Source organism: Thalia democratica, chromosome 4 (genome assembly GCF_965202585.1).
Source record: "Thalia democratica chromosome 4, ktThaDemo2.hap1.1, whole genome shotgun sequence".
Lineage (NCBI taxonomy): Eukaryota > Metazoa > Chordata > Thaliacea > Salpida > Salpidae > Thalia > Thalia democratica.
Genome location: NC_139168.1, coordinates 66,239,839 through 66,257,693, shown reverse-complemented (window position 1 = coordinate 66,257,693; position 17,855 = coordinate 66,239,839). Strand labels below are relative to the sequence as shown.

Below are 17,855 nucleotides of genomic sequence, written 5' to 3'. Positions count from 1 at the left end.
GCTTACAATTTTATTCACCTATGTACTTGAGAAAACGTTTTGAAACTTTTCAAACTTTTTGCTTCGACTTTTTTGCTTCGACGACTACTACACGTTCAAGCTAACTTTTTCTATAACTTACGTGCTTACTGCCGCAATAAAAAATAATTGGTGCTACTGTCAGAATTTTAATGAAGAGAACTTTTTTTTCAATTTGCCAAAGTACTCTTTGTTACTAGTTGAGGAAGTGTACGTTTGAAACAGTGCTTTGCTCCGTTTCTTTTTGAACTCCTGCAGTTTTACCACAAGTTTGCCACATGAAAGGTGTTTATTTTCATTAAAAAAGGAACAATTTAGGAATAGCTAATTTTCTAACAACCTGCTTGATATCTAGCTTAAAAAGATTATTAGTTTCCACAACTATTGGGAATCTTAAATCATACAAGCAAACTTAAAAATGTCAAATAAACGCAAAACTGTAAGGTGGCTAAAAGCATTTTGAAATCTTAATTTATGGTAACCCATTTCCCTAGTTTAGTTTTTATGCTTTACTTTAAAAAGTATGGTTTTTTTGTCAAAAAATGAGTAACTTTGCTTTTTTCGTATTTAAAATCACTTAAAAGTTTTATTTTGATTTGATCTTTACTTATCAATCATCGAAATTTAATTTAACTAAATAAAAATAAATCTCAAGTAGTAACTTAAAATAATTAAACGTAAAACTGTCTTAAAAACATTTTTAAACATTTACTGGTTCAAAACCTTGCGATTTGTGATGACGTCATAGGGGAGGGAATAAAATAAAGTACTTTAAATTAATTTATGCTTTATACTTAATAAGTCTTTTTATTGTAGTTTGACAAAACGGCATATTTGGATATAAGATACAACAATATTCAAGATAGTCTAAATTACTCAGCATCCTGTTTATTTAATTAAGATTTTTAATGTTTATTTATTAATAGTTGTTCACTGGCAACATTTTATATTGAAAAAAAGTTATTTGCTACTTTTTTGCAAATGTTTTTCGAGTTTTTCAAGCTACCATGAATAAAGCTATTTAACACAGGGGATTTTCAAACATGGCATGCTTGCAAAACATGAGATTTCAAAACATGAGATTCAAAAATACAAAAACACTAAAATTGTAAAAGTAAAAAAAATATTATTATTTATTTACTTATTTTATCTAGTTTTTTAAAGCATACTTTCAAGTTTATTACTCAAGTTTTTTCTTTCTTGTTTTAACAGTTTAATTTAGTTGAGTATCAATTTTTAATAATACATTTATTTTTTTAATAAAATAGCAAAAAAATCAATAAAAGACTGTATACTTATGTTGAAAAATCTATTGCCTTAAAGTTACTACAGATGAATTAAATTGTCTGAAGTTGTTGTCTTCCACTTTAAGATAAGTTATATTGTTTTAATAATAACAGGGTGGCCAGGCCACAAAACCTGGAAAAACCTGAAATTTTAAACAATTTTTAAATCTTTAGTTGTAAAATTTTGATTTGACATAACAAATCTACCATATAGATTTAAAATTTTTGTTATCATCAATTTTTTTATTAAGAAACAGATTTAAAGTAGATTTACAGTATATTTTCAATGTTGCTATACTATTTAACACAGTTTCATACTTAAACTTTAAACTAAAAAGCGACCCAAAAACATGTACTTTCAAATACCTGGAAGAAATTCAGAAAACCTTGAAGAAATATCTTAAAAACCAGTGGCCACTCTGTTAAAAATTTCCATTGAAATTAAAAAAACTGATTGAGGCAGCTAAATCATCAGAAGCAATTCGAGTACGTTTTGTTTTAAAATTGTTTTTTGCTACCAAACTTACAATTTTTTAAAAATATTTCAAATAAATTTAAGTAAAATTTTTTACTTAAGTTATGATTATAAACTCATCCATGTTTTATTTTATTTCATTTACTGTAGGAGCATATTAGGTATTAAATGTGAATAAATGCTATAGCAAAAGTTATTTAAAAAAAAAAATCTTTTCCAACTTTTTTTTAATTATTTTTGCTTGAAAACTTTCTTAGACAACTAACTTTAATATAACTAGCTTTAAACCCTACATATGGTTTAATAACTTTTTAAGTAATTTAATTTAAAATAATAATTTGATTCGAAACGTGTTTAAAAATATATACAAAATATAAATTATTTTGTTTAAGAAGTTTTTTTTGGTTTAGTAAAGCATTTGGATAGGTTTTTTTTTTCTAAATAAGGTTTTATAATAAAACAAGTCTTATAAAACATCCTTAATAAAATTAGTTATATTAATGAAGTAATTTCCTTTTAAAGTTGTTGTTTAATTTTTTTGTAGGCACTTAATTTTAAAATTGCTTGAAATGAAAATCTTCTAAATGTAGTTTTACCTTTTGAAAAATACAAAAGAAGGTATCACAAATCATTGGAAACAGATGAATAATTGAAAAAAGGTTGTTTTATAACAATAATAATTTAAAATGTAGTTTATTTCTTGTGTATTTGTTTTCTGTTTTAAAATCTGAAATAATATACCAAACTGTTTAGTTTAGATAATGCCCTTTAGCACTAAATAGTTAAAGACACTTAATTAAACTTTTTATTAAAGCTTTGGAGGAGTACAATTTTTTTTAATTAAAATTAAACTTAAACAGGACACACTAAAAGAAAATAAAGTTATTTAAAAAAACAACAATTTAAAACTAAACAAAATACAAGCATAAACATAAGTTTAACAAAGTTGAATTTATATAGAACTAAATAAAAAGGTTTAAGCTTAGTTGTTTAAAGTAGAAGGCAATAAGCTAGTAAACACAAAAAAGAAATTTTTAATTTAATGCACATTTATCATAAAATACAACTAAATGGATGATTTTCTAAAAAAAGGGTTTCCTAAAGTGGGTGGTACCGGGGGCGATTTTAGGTCAGGGGGCAATAACTAGTAAAGGGGCAGAAGAAGTTTTCAAATTTTTTTTCTGTCATAAAATATTTAATTTTACACTAGATATTTTAGAGATGCAGATGGAGAGCAAAAAAAATGTCTTAAGTGTTTTCATTAGTAACTTTGAAACTTACACTAGATGTTTTTGAGTTGCAGATGAAAAGCACAAAAAAAAAGGTATTAGGTGAATTTAAATGGTAGTTTTTTGAGTAGTCGTTTTGGAGAAGGCCATAGCCTTTTTAATTTCTCTTAAGTGGACAACTTGAAAAAAAGTTAGGGAAATCTTGCTCTAAAACCATTGTTTATAAGACATAAAACATTTGTATAAATCTAATAAAAGCAAATAAGTAGTTTTTGGACGAAGCATAGGAAAAAAAAAAGATATTGTAAATAGAAAAAAAAATCAGTAGTTAATTAAGATGTGAGAAAATTTTAAATTACTCTATAAACATGTTTCCTTCTGTTTTTTATAGAAAATTATTGTATAGTATATGAATTAAATCTTTTTGGTTTTTAACAAAAATTTTCCACCCTTGCACACAATACCACACAGTCTTCCTTGTAATTTGTTCCATTTAGTCTTTGCTCTGTGAAAAAATAAACATTAATGATTAAAAGTTTTAAAAGTACATATAATAATTTTTTAGTTTAGATTTTAAGTATTTAAGTTAAAATAAAATTTTATATAACAACTTTTTTTAATTTTTACTTGATGGAAGTTATTAAGATATTTTTACTATATATAATGATAAAAAAAGCAATTTATACTTAAAAATAGTTTAAAATTTGATTTATTCAATTAAATCGTTAAGTCAATAAGAATTTAGCTATGAATGATAAAATATTTGCCCTATATGGTAACTTTAACACTTTTTTTAAACATGACCAAATAATTAGTTCAGTGAAAAGGATGGGGTTTAGTTAAACCAACAGCTAATTTTTCTTTTTTCATTCAGATTCAGGTCTAACAGATGATATTCTGAGAGACTGTTCAAACTAGATTGTGTGGGTAAGACTTCCAAAAACAAGTGAGGGTCATCCAACTGTCCCAAGAACTATTAGGTTCTTTTGGTTAGTCTTAAGTACAAGTTGTTTACAAATTTTTTTACTTCAGTTGTAAAATAACTTTTTTGATGTTAGTTTTTATTAACTGGTAGTAAGGTGGATTGAAGTAACTTGTTTTTGTTAGTCACACTTACCAATTTTACTGAGGTATAACTAACTCTAAAGCAAGTTTAATGTTTGCGTATTTTTATCATTGGATGTTATATTCTTAGAAAAAAGTATTTAAGTCTAAGCTACGTTTAATCATTATATTAAACCATAATAAATTTTATTATAGTCATTTACTTGAACTGTTTAATGTCTTTAACTTAAAAAAATATATAAATCTTCATTTTGTTTCAATTTTTGTTAAATAAAAAAAAGGTATTATATATATTAATCTTCTAGATTTAGTTTATTTGAACTATTTATTTTTTTATTTTTCCAAAGTATGGATACAGTTTAGTTATACAAAAAAATACATAATTTGTTTATTTTTAGTTGTAAATATTAACTTCAGTAAATAACAAATGAAACTTTTAATGAAAAATTTTGTATAATGTACAAGAAAGTTACTAATTTATATTTCAATGTTTTTTAATGTAAGAATTTAATATATATTAAATTTTAATTCTGCTTTTCATTTCAGTTCAAAGCTTTTGTAGTCCTTACATTCAAAAGTTTTTAGATTAGGGAAGTGTTATACATTTTTTGTGGATGCTTAGTAATAAAGTATATTTAGCTTGACTACTTTTCAATTATCTAATTTATACTGTCAATAACATCTATAAAATTTAATTTAAGGCCATTAAGAGTCAAGTCTTGTTTTTTACTCAAGTTTAAGTGAGGTTTTGTCTTACTACATATAGCCTTAATTATAAGTTACTTATTGTAGTATATAAAACTTTTATTTGATCTTTGAATAAAAGATATATAAAGTTTTGTATCTAATGTGTATAAATACACAATTACTTGTTTTGCTGTTACTAAAAAATTTCAAAGTTAAGTTGTATTTTAAACTTTATTTTAGTAGTTTGTACAGAATAAATTTATCACCAAATCTACTATTTACTACTTTTACAAGTTTTGTAGCTATTTTGATCATGTCTATCATTAAAGTTTAAAATTATTAGCTTAATGATTTCAAAAACTAGTATATTTTATAAAACTTTTTTTGTTTTGTATGTTAGAAAATTTGTTTTTTTAATGATAAAAATATTGAATTTTTTGGTGTTGTTTTTAGCTTATAATACTATTTTTAGTTGTATCAATTTTGTTCATACATAAAGTTAAAGATAATATTTCTTATTGATTAAGCTGTAAAAAAATTACTCTGATAAATATAATAGTTCAAAGTTTTATATTATGATATAAAAGTACTTTTTGTGTAAAACCAGTTTTAAAAACTACCTATCATCAATTTGAATAATAAGATAAAATTATGTAAATTGCTAAAAAGCAAACAGCCTGTGGAATAAAAATCTTGAATTGAATTAATTTTTATTTTTCATGAATGAATTAAAAAAGTACAATCAAAATGATTTTATTTGAAAGTTGTTGTAATTTTTTTTAAATTTGTAAGTTGCACAAAAAGCATTACTTAAATTGGCAAAAAAAAAACTTTTAGGTATTTTTTTTAGTTAAACAAATAATATTTTTACTTAGCATTTTCAAAAATCTTTCGTGTTGCTAGTTTTCAGATGTTGATCTGTTTATAATATTTTTTTAGTTAACCAGTTTATGTTTTAATCTTTTTTATGAAACTAGATTCCTTAAGCATATTAAAACAAATAAATAAGTCTGGTTCTTAGTTTAAGAATTTATAACCTCATTGTTTAACAAGTCATGCATATCTATAAGCTTTTTTTTTCAAAGTTATTAGCTTACTGATAGGTAATACATCTATTGTATCTAGTTTTATTAAAGGTTTTAGTTTAATGTTATTTGGATAATTAGCTTACTGATAGGTAATACATCTATTGTATCAAGTTTTATTAAAGCTCTTAGCTTAATCTCATTACATTCTCTTAACTCAATGTACTCAAGCTACTGTTTTCTTTTTTGCTTTCTTTAAGCATGATGAGCTTATTGTACTTAAATTTAAAAAACACTTAACCTAATAACACTTGTTGTAAAGTTTATAACAAGTGTATTTTGTTCGCCATAAAAAACAATAACTTAAAGTAGAGTTAAGTTAATAAAACTCCAATTAAAGCTTAGGTGAGAAAATTGCGAGAGTAAGCATAGAAAAAAAACAAGGAGAGACAATCAAATAAAGAGAGATAATCTAATAAAGAAAGATAATCTAATTAGTTCAAACTACATATCAAGTTACTCAAGATTACATACTTATGCCTGATGCAATGTTTCTATTAAAATTTCATTCTCATTTACAGCCTATATAAGCTCAGTAGAATTGAAAATTTTAACATTTTAGTGAAAACCTTTCAACAGACAGTTCTAATATATTAGGAAGTTTGATTAAGTGAATTTATTGTTGTTTTAATTGCTTTATAACAATTTTTATTTCCAATAAGTTTTTGTAATTATATTTAAAATGTTCATTCCTATTTAGTTTATTATGTTTTTTTTTAACTTTTTACTTAAAGTTAACTATATTATTTAGGTTCTAGTTCTTTTCAATTTGGATTCTAAATTAATTCATATATTTAGTATAAAAGTTTTATAATATTTTTGTGTGTATTTATCAACTATAGAAGTATTGTTTGTCCTTAGTAGTTATAAAATAGCATAAAGTATGTTATTAATTTATAATGATAGGTTGAAATCATGTTAAGTAGTCCAAAACCAGTGGGGTTATAGTTTTCAAATATTTGTTATTAATACAAATGATATTTATGTAATTGGTAAAGTATAAAATATGTTTCACTTTATTTAAAATACTTGGTGTTCTTCTTAGGGTTGCAATGCATTCAGGCTACTCATGCTGACTCAGGCTTGTTTGAAATTTTTATGGCATAGTTTATTCTAATTTTTAAGTTTTTCCACAATCTTAAGCTAGTTTTTAAGTAAAATTTTTTTTTTAATGTGTTGTTGGTAAGTATTTCTTATTTTTTTGATAATTTTAGACTAACTCTATTTTTCAGCTTTTGAATTATTATATTTTTCAGGCTTACTTGTATAATCAGATAAGTTTTCACTCACTCAAGCTGGCTTTTTTTCTGTCCTTATGTCAACTTTTTAAGACTTTTTTGAAAAAATTACCATGCTACATAACTCTTATCAGTAAATAGATATTGAATTAGTTATAATTAACCTATTTTGAATAAAAAAAAACATGGTATTCTTATATTGAAAAATTAATTATGCTTAACTTTTTAACTGGAAAAATACTTTTTATGTTAAAAGTGGCATCTTTGATTAACTTTGATAAAGTACATAATAAGGTTATTAAATGTTACTAAATTCAGGCTAATTTTTTAATTTTATGAATCTATTAAAAAGTTGTGTTTGTGTTAAGTCCTTCAATTGGTATTATTTAGCATTTTTAATTTTTAAGCTTGATTAATATCACTTTACAATTATGGCTAATACTTTTTTAATTTTTTGACAAACTCAGACCATGCTAGACTAGCTTGTAATTCAAGCTAGTATTTGATCACTCAGGTTATTTTGCAAAGTTTTAATATTGCAATACTTATTAGCTAGCTATTTAGATTTTCTTTAATTTTAAAACAGGTGGGAAAATATATCAGTATATATATATATATATATATATATGTATATATACTGTATTAATGCTTCCTTATACTAAATATTAGATTTAAAATAAAAAAACTAAATTAATATATATATATATATATATATATTCATATACATCACTAGTTTTATTTTTTCAATTTTACTAGTTGAACTTTTAGACTTGACACTTATAAAAATTAACCACTCTGTGGGAAATAAGTTGATACTGGGCAATTTGTAGCTGACTATGAAAAAAGCTCATTATAAACCAGAATTTTGGTAAAACTCATGTGACTCAAGTGTGTATGCAGTTTTTTTTCATAACTCTGGCTGATTTTGTTTTTTTATTTAAATTTAATAATAGTTGTCTTTGTCACTTCAATGTGATTTTATTTTAAACATTAACTCTTTTTGCTACCTAAACAATGTTGTTAAGTTTTAAGGCTTACATAAAACTATAATATTATTATCTAGTTACATTCAGAAATTTAAATTAAACTTAAATGGAATTATAGATTAGGGAATGTTCTTGGATTTAAGTTGGAAAAAGTAAGAAAGCTTTTAGGTATTTTTTTAGTTAAACAAATAATATTTTTTACCTAGCATTCTCATAAATCTTTAGTGTTGCTAGTTTTCAGATGTTGATCTGTTTATGATATTTAATTTATAGTTGTTTTAATGTTTTTGTTTTTAATTTGTAAGTTAAACAAAAATCATTGTTAAGTTAGCAAAAAAAAAAGCTTTTAGGTATTTTTTAAGTTTAATAAATAAAATTTTTACTTAGCATTTTCAAAAATCTTTAAAGTTGCTAGTTTTCAGATGTTGATCTGTTTATAATATTTTTTTAGTTAATCAGTTTATGTAAGCATGTTAAAACAGATAAGTAAGTCTGGTTCTTAGTTTAAAAATTTATAACCTCATTGTTTAACAAGTCATGCTTATTTATAAGCTTATTTTTTTCAAAGTTATTAGCTTAGTAATTGGTAATAGATCTACTGTATCAAGTTTTATAAAAGCTCCTAGCTTAATCTCATTACATTCTCTTAACTCAATGTACTCAAGCTACTGTTATCTTTTTGCTTTCTTTAAGCTCGATGAGCTTATTGTACTTAAATTATAAAAACACTTAACCTAATAACACTTTTGTAAAATTTATAACAAGTTTATTTTGTTCGTAATAAAATCAATAACTTTAAGCAGAGTTGAGTTTAAAAAACTCCAATTAAAGCTTGTGCGAGAAAATTGAGAGCATGAGCAAAGAAAATAAAATAAAGAGAGACAATCAAATAAAGAGAGATAGTCAAATAAAGAAAGATAATCTAATTAGTTCAAATTACATATCAAATTACTTAAAACTACATACATTTGCCTGATGCAATGTTTCTATTAAAATTTCATTCTCATTTAAAGCCTATATAAGCTCATTAGAACTGAAAGTTTTAACATTTTAGTCAAAACCTTTCAACAGACAGTTCTAATATATTAGGAAGTTTGAGTAAGTGAACTTATTGTTGTTTTAAATGCTTTATAACAATACTTGTTTCCAATAAGTGTTTGTAATTTAGATTTAAAAAGTTCATTCTCATTTTAGTTTATTATGTTTTTATGTCCTTTTACTTAAACTTAACTATATTATTTAGGTTCTAGTTCTTTTCACTTTGAATTCTAAATTAATTCATGTATTTAGTATACAAGTACTATAATATTTTTGTGTGTATTTATCTCTACTATAGAAGTATTGTTTGTGCTTGGTAGTTATAAAATAGCATAAAGTAGGTTATTAATTTTTAATGAGAAGTTAAAATCATGTTAAGTAGTCCAAAACCAGTGGGGTTATAGTTTTCAAATATTTGTTATTAATACAAATAATATATATGTAATTTTGTTGTAGTAAAAAAAGTTTAAATTTATTTGAAAAATACTTGGTGATCTCATCAGGGTTGCAATGCATTCAGTCTACTCATGCTGACTCAGGCTTGTTTGAAATTTTTGTGGCAAAGTTTATGCTATTTTCCAAGTTTTTCCACAATCTTAAGCTAGTTTTTGAGTTAATGTCCATTTTTTTAAAACTGTGTTTCTATTAAGTTTTATTCATATTATTTTGACAAATTAGAAGTAACAGTTTTTTTTTTGTCTTCGGGTCCTATTATGGCTTTTTTTTTGAGACTATTTAAAATAACTTGTATTAGTTAAAAGTCACTCAAGCTGGTTTTTCCGGTCCTATAGTTGGTTTTCTAAGACTTTCTTGAAAAAATGATCATGCTACATAACTTTTATTTTTATAGAATAAATTAATTTTTTTAATGTAATCAATTATACTGAATTCTTACTAAACTGGTTTTTGGCAACTTAGATTGAATTTGATAAAATATATATCAGCTTACTAAGTGTTTTTATTATTTTCAAAAGAACTAATTATGAACTTTTCAAAGAAACATATTGGAAATGTAACTGTATTTAAGCAGAATGCATTCTATTTTCAATCAGTTGTGACTAAGCAAGCTAGGAATAACAACTTAGTATGCAAAACTGGTTTAGGATTAAAGGAATTTTATATAAATAAAATATGGTTTTAGTCTCTAAATAAGTTGTTTTATGAGTTTATAAACTAATGTTGTTATGAGTTAGTATGTTAAGTTGAGTTCAGTGAATAGTAATAATAGTTTTAATAGTTATATATGATTGAAAAGTTGCCAATCACTCAGGATAACTTAGACCAGTTTAAAAAACTTATGAATCCCAAGCTGACCCAGGCCATCTTAGACTAGCTTGGTGTATTTCAGGCTAGTATCCAATCATTCAGGTTATTTGGCAAACTACAAGGCTTGTTTATATTATTTATTTAATATTAAAACATTGATTAGCTGGTTATTTAGAGAAACCATTTACTCATCCCCACCTGTTTCAAAATTAAAATGCTTCAGCCAGATTTATACATCTGTAAAAATAATTGAAATCATTGACTTTGTTTTCTTTTTTTACCAGTTGAAATTTTACTTTGTTAGTAATAAAAATTTAAAAGAAATAACACAATGTGGGACATAAATTAGTGGTGGGTGATTATAGCACACTTGAAAACTAACTTTGATGAAACTCAAGGAGACTCAGGACTGTTTTTTTTTAAATTTCAGGTTTTTTTAATAAGATTAAAACTTGTCCTTGTGACTTCAAGTTAATTTTTCTTTCTCAATATTAAGCTGTTTTGCTACTATATTACTTTGCTACAAGTTAATTATAAAATTTTACCAAAATCCTTATGTTTTTAATTGTTTTGAAAAAGTGTAATGAAATTGTTGTTTGCAGTTGCTGTTTTATCATTTTTATGTCTAGTAGGTGAAATTAGTACAAAAATACTAAAAAAATATTGCTGCTCAGTTGTAGTTTTGTTATTGTGAACCTGCTTAAAGTAATAACTAGACTTATCTTGTAAGAACTGTGCGTGTTTATTTACTATTGTTTGATCATTTTTAAAGTATAAGGAGTTCTTAACAATACTATCATGCTAATTTTTTTTTGAGTAAGACTTAAATATTTAATGTTTTCACATTAGTTGAATACCCTTAAGTTTTTCCTCTTAAACTTGCAATAACTTTTAATTGTTCTAAAAGTGATTTATACAAGTTGGTTTTAATATTTAAAAATTAGTGCTTATATTATTGTATTGTGGTTATATATTAGAAGATTAATCAACTCATTTGTTTTGCTTGTTTTGTATAAAGTAACCTTAGATATCATTTAATGTTGTTCATATTATTATGAGTGTGGAGTGGGTTTAAGATAAAATTACACCATATAGGTAATTTAAATCACTCCATATTTCTTATGGGTCGTAAAACTATATTCATAGCTGTAAAGTACATTGCAGGCTGCATATTTTTCCATGCGGGTCTTTGGCTGCAGTTAACTTACCCCTAGTCTGGCATTTTACTGGTTATTTATTTTGTTTTACCGAAAAGTATATCATAAGTATATCACAGGGTTGCCACTTTACCTGGAAAAACCAGGAATTTGACAATTTAGGCTAAAAACACCTGGAATTCTGAACAAAAACACTTATAAAGTTTAAAAAACTTAGAACTCTAAAAAATTTAGATATTTTAACTGTTTTATGTAAAAAAAATGATTCGAAATAAAATATGTACAATATAGATATTATTTTTTGTAATTATCAAAAATCTTTTAATTTTAAAATACATTTGAAGAAGTTTTACAGTATCTTTTCAATGCTTTTATACTATTTAACACATTTTTTTTTCTAAACTTAAATTTGAACTAAAAATAGACCTTTAAACGAGTAATTAAAAATACCTGGAAGAAATATTAAAAACCTTAAAAAAAATTGCCAAAAGTCCGTGGCAACCCTGATAACACTAATCATGATAAGTTGATGATTAAAAATATTTTTACATGTTTATTTTGTTTTGTAATACATATCTAATAGATCTGTTGTTCAGTTTAAACCAATTAAAATTTTAAGCTATGTTATTTTCAAAATCTAGTAAACCAAATATTTGTGCGTAATATTTGATTTTTCATCATGTTGTAACGCAAAAAGAAAATATTAATTGTGTAAGTGTTTGCTAAATATAAACAATACACAGTTTAGGTAAGTATTTTAAAAACTAAGATAGTAATATAAGTGAAAATATTTTTTTTAATAAAAATGTATATAAATGTGAATTTTCCTTTGTACGATGAACAAGACTCAGAATTTAGTAATACATGGTATTTTTTTCTCTTTATAGATAAAACAACTAATGTATAAAGATAAATGTATTTAATTCACTATAATTCAACAGACTTATACAAATAATTAAACAACTACAATGGAATTTTCTCGTTTGCCTACCAATGTTACACCAATGAACTATGATCTCACATTAACACCTTCATTTGAAACTTTCACTTTTGAAGGGCATCAATCTGTTGAAATTATTGTAAGTTTTGTTTCTTTTGTAAAAGTTTTTATCTACATTAAGATTTGGCAAGCTTCACTGTAGTGTTTGCTAATTAAAGCTTGTAATACAAGATTGTTTTTGTTCTGAATCATTAATAAAGTTTTCAGTTATAAAACTCATCTAATATTATAAAATATTAAGAGCATAGGGGAGACAAACATTTTTTTTATACAAAAATTAACTTTGGTTTTCATAAAAACCTTAATAAAAACTGCCTTGTATTATTACTTAAAGCATTCATACAAAAAACAATGTTAATTTTTGTAAAAAAACAAATCCTAAGTTTTTTTTAAAACTTTTAAAAACTGGCTTGTACTTATTACTTATTAAATAAAAATATTTAGTTATTCTAAATTTTGTAAAAAGTTTCTAATACAAAATTATGGGATAGAAAGTAAGCTTTATCATCAATTTTTATTTAAAATAAAAAAATTGATCAAATATCTACCGTTTTCATTTTTTGAGCTAGAGACCTCAAATTTCCAGGAACCATTCCTTTATGTTGCATGATATTCCTTTAAATGTTGCAGTTTTAAAAACATAGAAAAATAAAAAGAACAAGTAATACATATATTTTTTTTGAAATTTAATTTTTAAAGTTTTAAAAATTCCTGCATTGAAAAAGTTGACATATCATTGATAGACGTACTGTGAAATTTTGAAAAAGATTAGTTAATATACAAAAGAGAAGATATATTTTTAATGAGTTAATTTTTTTTAATGTTTTTGGTTTGTGCCTTCTAATAGGAACCTGTTGAGATAACTGAAATTGATTGTTTATATATCAAAATAATTTTGAATTTCGTTAAGCGATTAAATATGTTTGAAAATTTATATAAAAGTTCACGAACAAGATCAACTTGTAGAAAACAAGATGGACCCCTCTTATGACTTTAATAAAAATAAAACTTCTAAACCAACAAAATATTGAAAACAGGTCAATGAAGCCACTAATGAGATCAAAATGAACAGCAAGGAGCTGAAAATCAAAGAGTGCAGCCTCCAGCACTCCGGGACAAACTACGTACCAACCCAAGTCAACCTGAACAAGGAGGAAGAAACCTGCACCCTCGTGTTCGATGACGTCATTCCCCAGGGACCCGCCGTCCTCCAGATGAGTTTCAATGGTATCCATAACGACAAGATGGCTGGATTCTACCGAACCAAAGTCACCAGCAAGGACGGGGTGGAGAGCTACAACCTGGTCACCCAGTTCGAGTCCACCGACGCCAGGCAGTGCCTCCCCTGCTGGGACGAGCCCGCCCTGAAAGCGACCTTCGACGTCACTTTGAACGTGCCAAAGGACCTCGTCGCCCTCTCCAACATGAACGTCGTCAGCGAGGAGGTTCTCGAGGATGACGTCACGAAGAAGGTGGTGTTCGCCAAGTCGAAGAAGATGTCCACCTACCTGCTGGCCTTCGTGGTGGGAGAGTTCGATTACGTCCAGGGCAAGACCGAGGACGGAATCGACGTCAAAGTCTACACGCCCCCGGGAAAGTCCGACCAGGGAAAGTACCCTCTGGAAGTAGCAATCAAGTCGGTGCAGCACTTCACAGAGTTCTTCGACTGCCCGTACCCGATGAACAAACTTGACCTGATCGCCATCGCCGACTTCGCCTGCTCGGCCATGGAGAACTGGGGGCTGATTACGTACAGGGAGTCGGCATTATTGGTCGACGAGAAGGAGTCGTCGGAGGCGCAGAAGCAGTGGGTGACGATCGTGGTGTGCCACGAGGTGTCGCACCAGTGGTTCGGCAACCTGGTCACAATGGAGTGGTGGACGCACCTGTGGCTCAACGAGGGCTTCGCCACCTTCATGGAGTATGACGCAACAAACGTGTGCAACCCGGACTTCAAGGTTTGGGAGCAGTATGTCAATGACGACACCATTCGCTCGCTGGAGCTGGACAGCCTGAAGAACAGCCACGCCATCGAGATTCCGGTGAACCACCCGGCCGAAGTGGACGAGATCTTTGACGCGATATCTTACCAAAAGGGAGGCAACATCATCAGGATGATTCACTTTTGGATCGGAGCGGAAAAGTTCAAGCAAGGCATGAAGGCCTATTTCAAAAAGCACGCCTACTCCAACACGCAAACTGAAGATTTGTGGAGGTGTTTTGAGGACGCCAGCGGCAAGCCTGTTGAGCAGGTCATGTCGACTTGGACCAAGCAGATGGGATTCCCCGTCATCAACGTGTCCGTCGCCAGCCAAAATGACAACTCTGTGACGTTGAACTTGTCCCAGAAAAAGTTTTGCCTCTCCTCTTCCGATGAAGGCAGCGACAGCTTGTGGCAGGTGCCACTCTCAATCTCCACGTCGACCTCCGAAGAACACCAGTCTTTCATCTTTTCATCGAAATCCGATCAGATCACGGTGGAAGGCGTCGGTCCGAACGAATGGTTCAAAGTCAACCCTGGCTTCCGCGGCTTCTACAGAGTGAACTACAGCCAAGATATTTTGACCAAGCTGATCACAGCCATCGAAAACGGACAGCTCGACTGCTTTGACCGCCTCAACGTCTTGAGCGACGTGCACGCGATGGCCTCCACCGGCCAATGCTCCTTCGCCACCTACATTGACCTGCTGAAGCGCTTCAAGGGCGACACTGAGTACCCGGTGTGGAAGGAGATCATCAAGTCAATGAGCGCCATGACCAAGCTTCTGTGGAACGACGAACAAGCTTCGAAAGTGTTTTCCCAATTCAAAAAAGACCTGTATAAAGACATCGTGGCGCACGTCGGGATGGAAGCAAAGGAGGGAGAGTCCCACTTGGACGCAAGTTTGAGAGCGCTCCTCATCACGGCTTCCAACGACGACGGAGTCAACCAAAAGTGCATGGAGGTCATGAACGATTTCTTTGAGAAGCAGACGCCGATCAACCCGGAGATTCGTCAACCCGTCTACGAGGTTTACGTGGCCAAGGGAGGCGTTGATGCTTACCACAAGATGGTGGAGATGCACAAGAAGGCCGATTCAATGGAGGAGAAGACGGAGATCGAGGGCGCGTTGGGGTGCGTTGAGGAATTGGAGTGCTTGAAGCTCGCTCAAGAGTACATGATGTCGGACAACGTGAGAGACAACGAAAAGTACAGGATGTTGGCAGGAATGGCGAGCAGGTCCAAGCTTGGCAGGGACGAGTCGTGGAAGTTTGTGAAGGAGCAATGGCAGGTATTCTACGACAAGTACAGCGAGAACCACCACCTGGCGAGGATCGTGCAAGCCTCGACGCCCAACTTCGCCACCGAGGAGATGCTGCAGGAGGTGGAGGAGTTCCTCACGCCGAGGATCAGCAAGAACTGCGAGAGGAAGCTGAAGCAGTGCGTGGAGAAGATCGGGCTGAAGATCCAGCTGTGGAAGAAGAACGGGCAAGCCCTGAAGGAGTACTTCAATTAAATTTTTTAATGTGTTTTTAGGTTCTTTTCGGTTGAAAATATCTGCCGTGCATAGGTCATTTAGTTAATAAAATGTATTTATTGTCATCACTTGTTTTTTTTCTATAAAAGTTATAAAATAAAATGTAGTTTTCAATAATTTCTATTTAAATGTTAAGCACATCAGTTAACTTTTAATTTGTCGCTTTGACGCGGATCGTCGAAAGGTATAATACAGTGGTCTTTATTCTTATAAAATTCTGTGCACCACATTGTGTTCTTAGTCGCAAATACAAATATCTGGTTTAAGTTTCAATTTTTTCCATAATATAGTAAGATTTTCAAATGCTTTCTTTAATATCTAGTGTTAGTTTCAAAATTAGCCTTACATACACCTGTGAATTTTTTTTGCACTTCATAACGAACTTTAGAAAATGTAGTGTAATTTAAAATTTTAGGGAGACTTTTAAAATTAAGGTTCATGCACCAAAAATAAATTTTGTGTTCACCAGTTCGCTTTTTTGAGACCAATGGTATAACGAGAAAGAAGGCTGCTTGCAATGTTTCTATAAAGTAAAGAATGAAATATGTTTCTAAAAAAGTTCTAACCAGCACTTGAAAACTTTTTTAATACTTTTGAAAAAATGAAATATTTATCTACGAAGTGCGCGAAATCGAATTAGCCTCACTGATAAAAGCCATGAAATCCACACTGTTTTAATGATCGTGTTTTTAGCAATGCCGCAGAATGCTTCGTTTTCTCAACAAACTATGCATACTGAAGTTTGTATTTTTACACGTCAGTTTGCTTAAAAGTAAAAATTCAAGTGTATATAATGGTACAGAAAAATACTACTTTACTTAAAAAAAGAATGCCATTTTTTTGCTGTAAGCTGCAACTTGATGCGCTTCTGATTTAATAAAGTTTGATTGGAACATTTTATTAACTTTTAACAATAAAGTGTTTTTTAATATTTTTTATACGTTATGGTTAAGTGGGTCAGGAGTTTAAACCCTGAGAATGTACTGCTTTATTACTGTCTTAAACAGTGTTGTGGATGAAAAAACTTCAATACCATACTACTGCATTTTTAACCCAGTTTTTATACTCAGTTATTTGTATGAACTTGTGTCTGCTAAATCCTTGATTGTCTGAAATAATAGAGTGACGTGATTATAAAACCGAATACTTGCTATGACTTGTCGGCAGGTGAGCGGCAACAAAAAATAATTTTTAGAAAAAAATATTTTACTTACTGTTTATCAAAATTACTAAAAGCATTACAGCGTGTAGTGTAATAGGTTTTACCTCTAATTTTAAATAGATAGGATAAACTACTTATGATGTTAGATGTAAATTTTGTATGATATTAAAGAATGACAAATTGTTTTTTCCACCATAAACTATTAACTAAGTATTAGTCTATAGTAAAAATTTACGGTCCGCGACGTTCTTTTAAGCTAAAACAAAACCAAGTATTAAGTAGCCAAACGTACAACAAAGTAAACTTACTGGGACTCGAGCAACGGTTCTATAAACACCAAGTTTAAAACAGACCACGGTTCTACAAAACCAACAAATAACAGCTTTAATGTAATATTATGCAGAAAAAAGGGTTGTCACTTTTTTGACTAAAACCTTATCTTATTTTTTAATAAAAGCAATGTCAAATTTTGTTATAACATAACAAATACACCAGACGAGTACAAGTTTGTGATAAAACTTTCCAATGTGACGAGGGTGAGCACAACGAAAGAACCTACATCTGGACACATATAAACAAGATACAAACTAATTGACTTTAAAATATGCAAACTAACTGAAAGTTGTCAAGTGGAAGCAGTACATG

At 28.7% G+C, this 17,855-nt stretch overlaps 1 protein-coding gene across 1 annotated transcript; it reads left to right on the top strand.

Moving 5' to 3' along the window:
- Window positions 1–2,321: 2,321 nt before the first annotated feature.
- LOC145833923 (puromycin-sensitive aminopeptidase-like) lies at window positions 2,322–16,087 on the top strand. The gene is made up of 4 exons (XM_082941194.1): window positions 2,322–2,438; window positions 3,883–3,997; window positions 12,472–12,609; window positions 13,568–16,087. The coding sequence occupies exons 3-4, from the start codon at window positions 12,499–12,501 to the stop codon at window positions 16,025–16,027; spliced, it is 2,571 nt and encodes an 856-aa protein (XP_082797320.1). The 5' UTR covers window positions 2,322–2,438; window positions 3,883–3,997; window positions 12,472–12,498; the 3' UTR covers window positions 16,028–16,087.
- The last annotated feature ends 1,768 nt before the right edge of the window (window positions 16,088–17,855 follow it).

Bases quoted from the DNA above. Each gene is read 5' to 3' on its own strand.
- LOC145833923 (XM_082941194.1), top strand. From the start codon at position 12,499: ATGGAATTTTCTCGTTTGCCTACCAATGTTACACCAATGAACTATGAT. The intron at 12,610-13,567 runs GTAAGTTTTGTT...TATTGAAAACAG, and splicing joins ATCAATCTGTTGAAATTATT to GTCAATGAAGCCACTAATGA.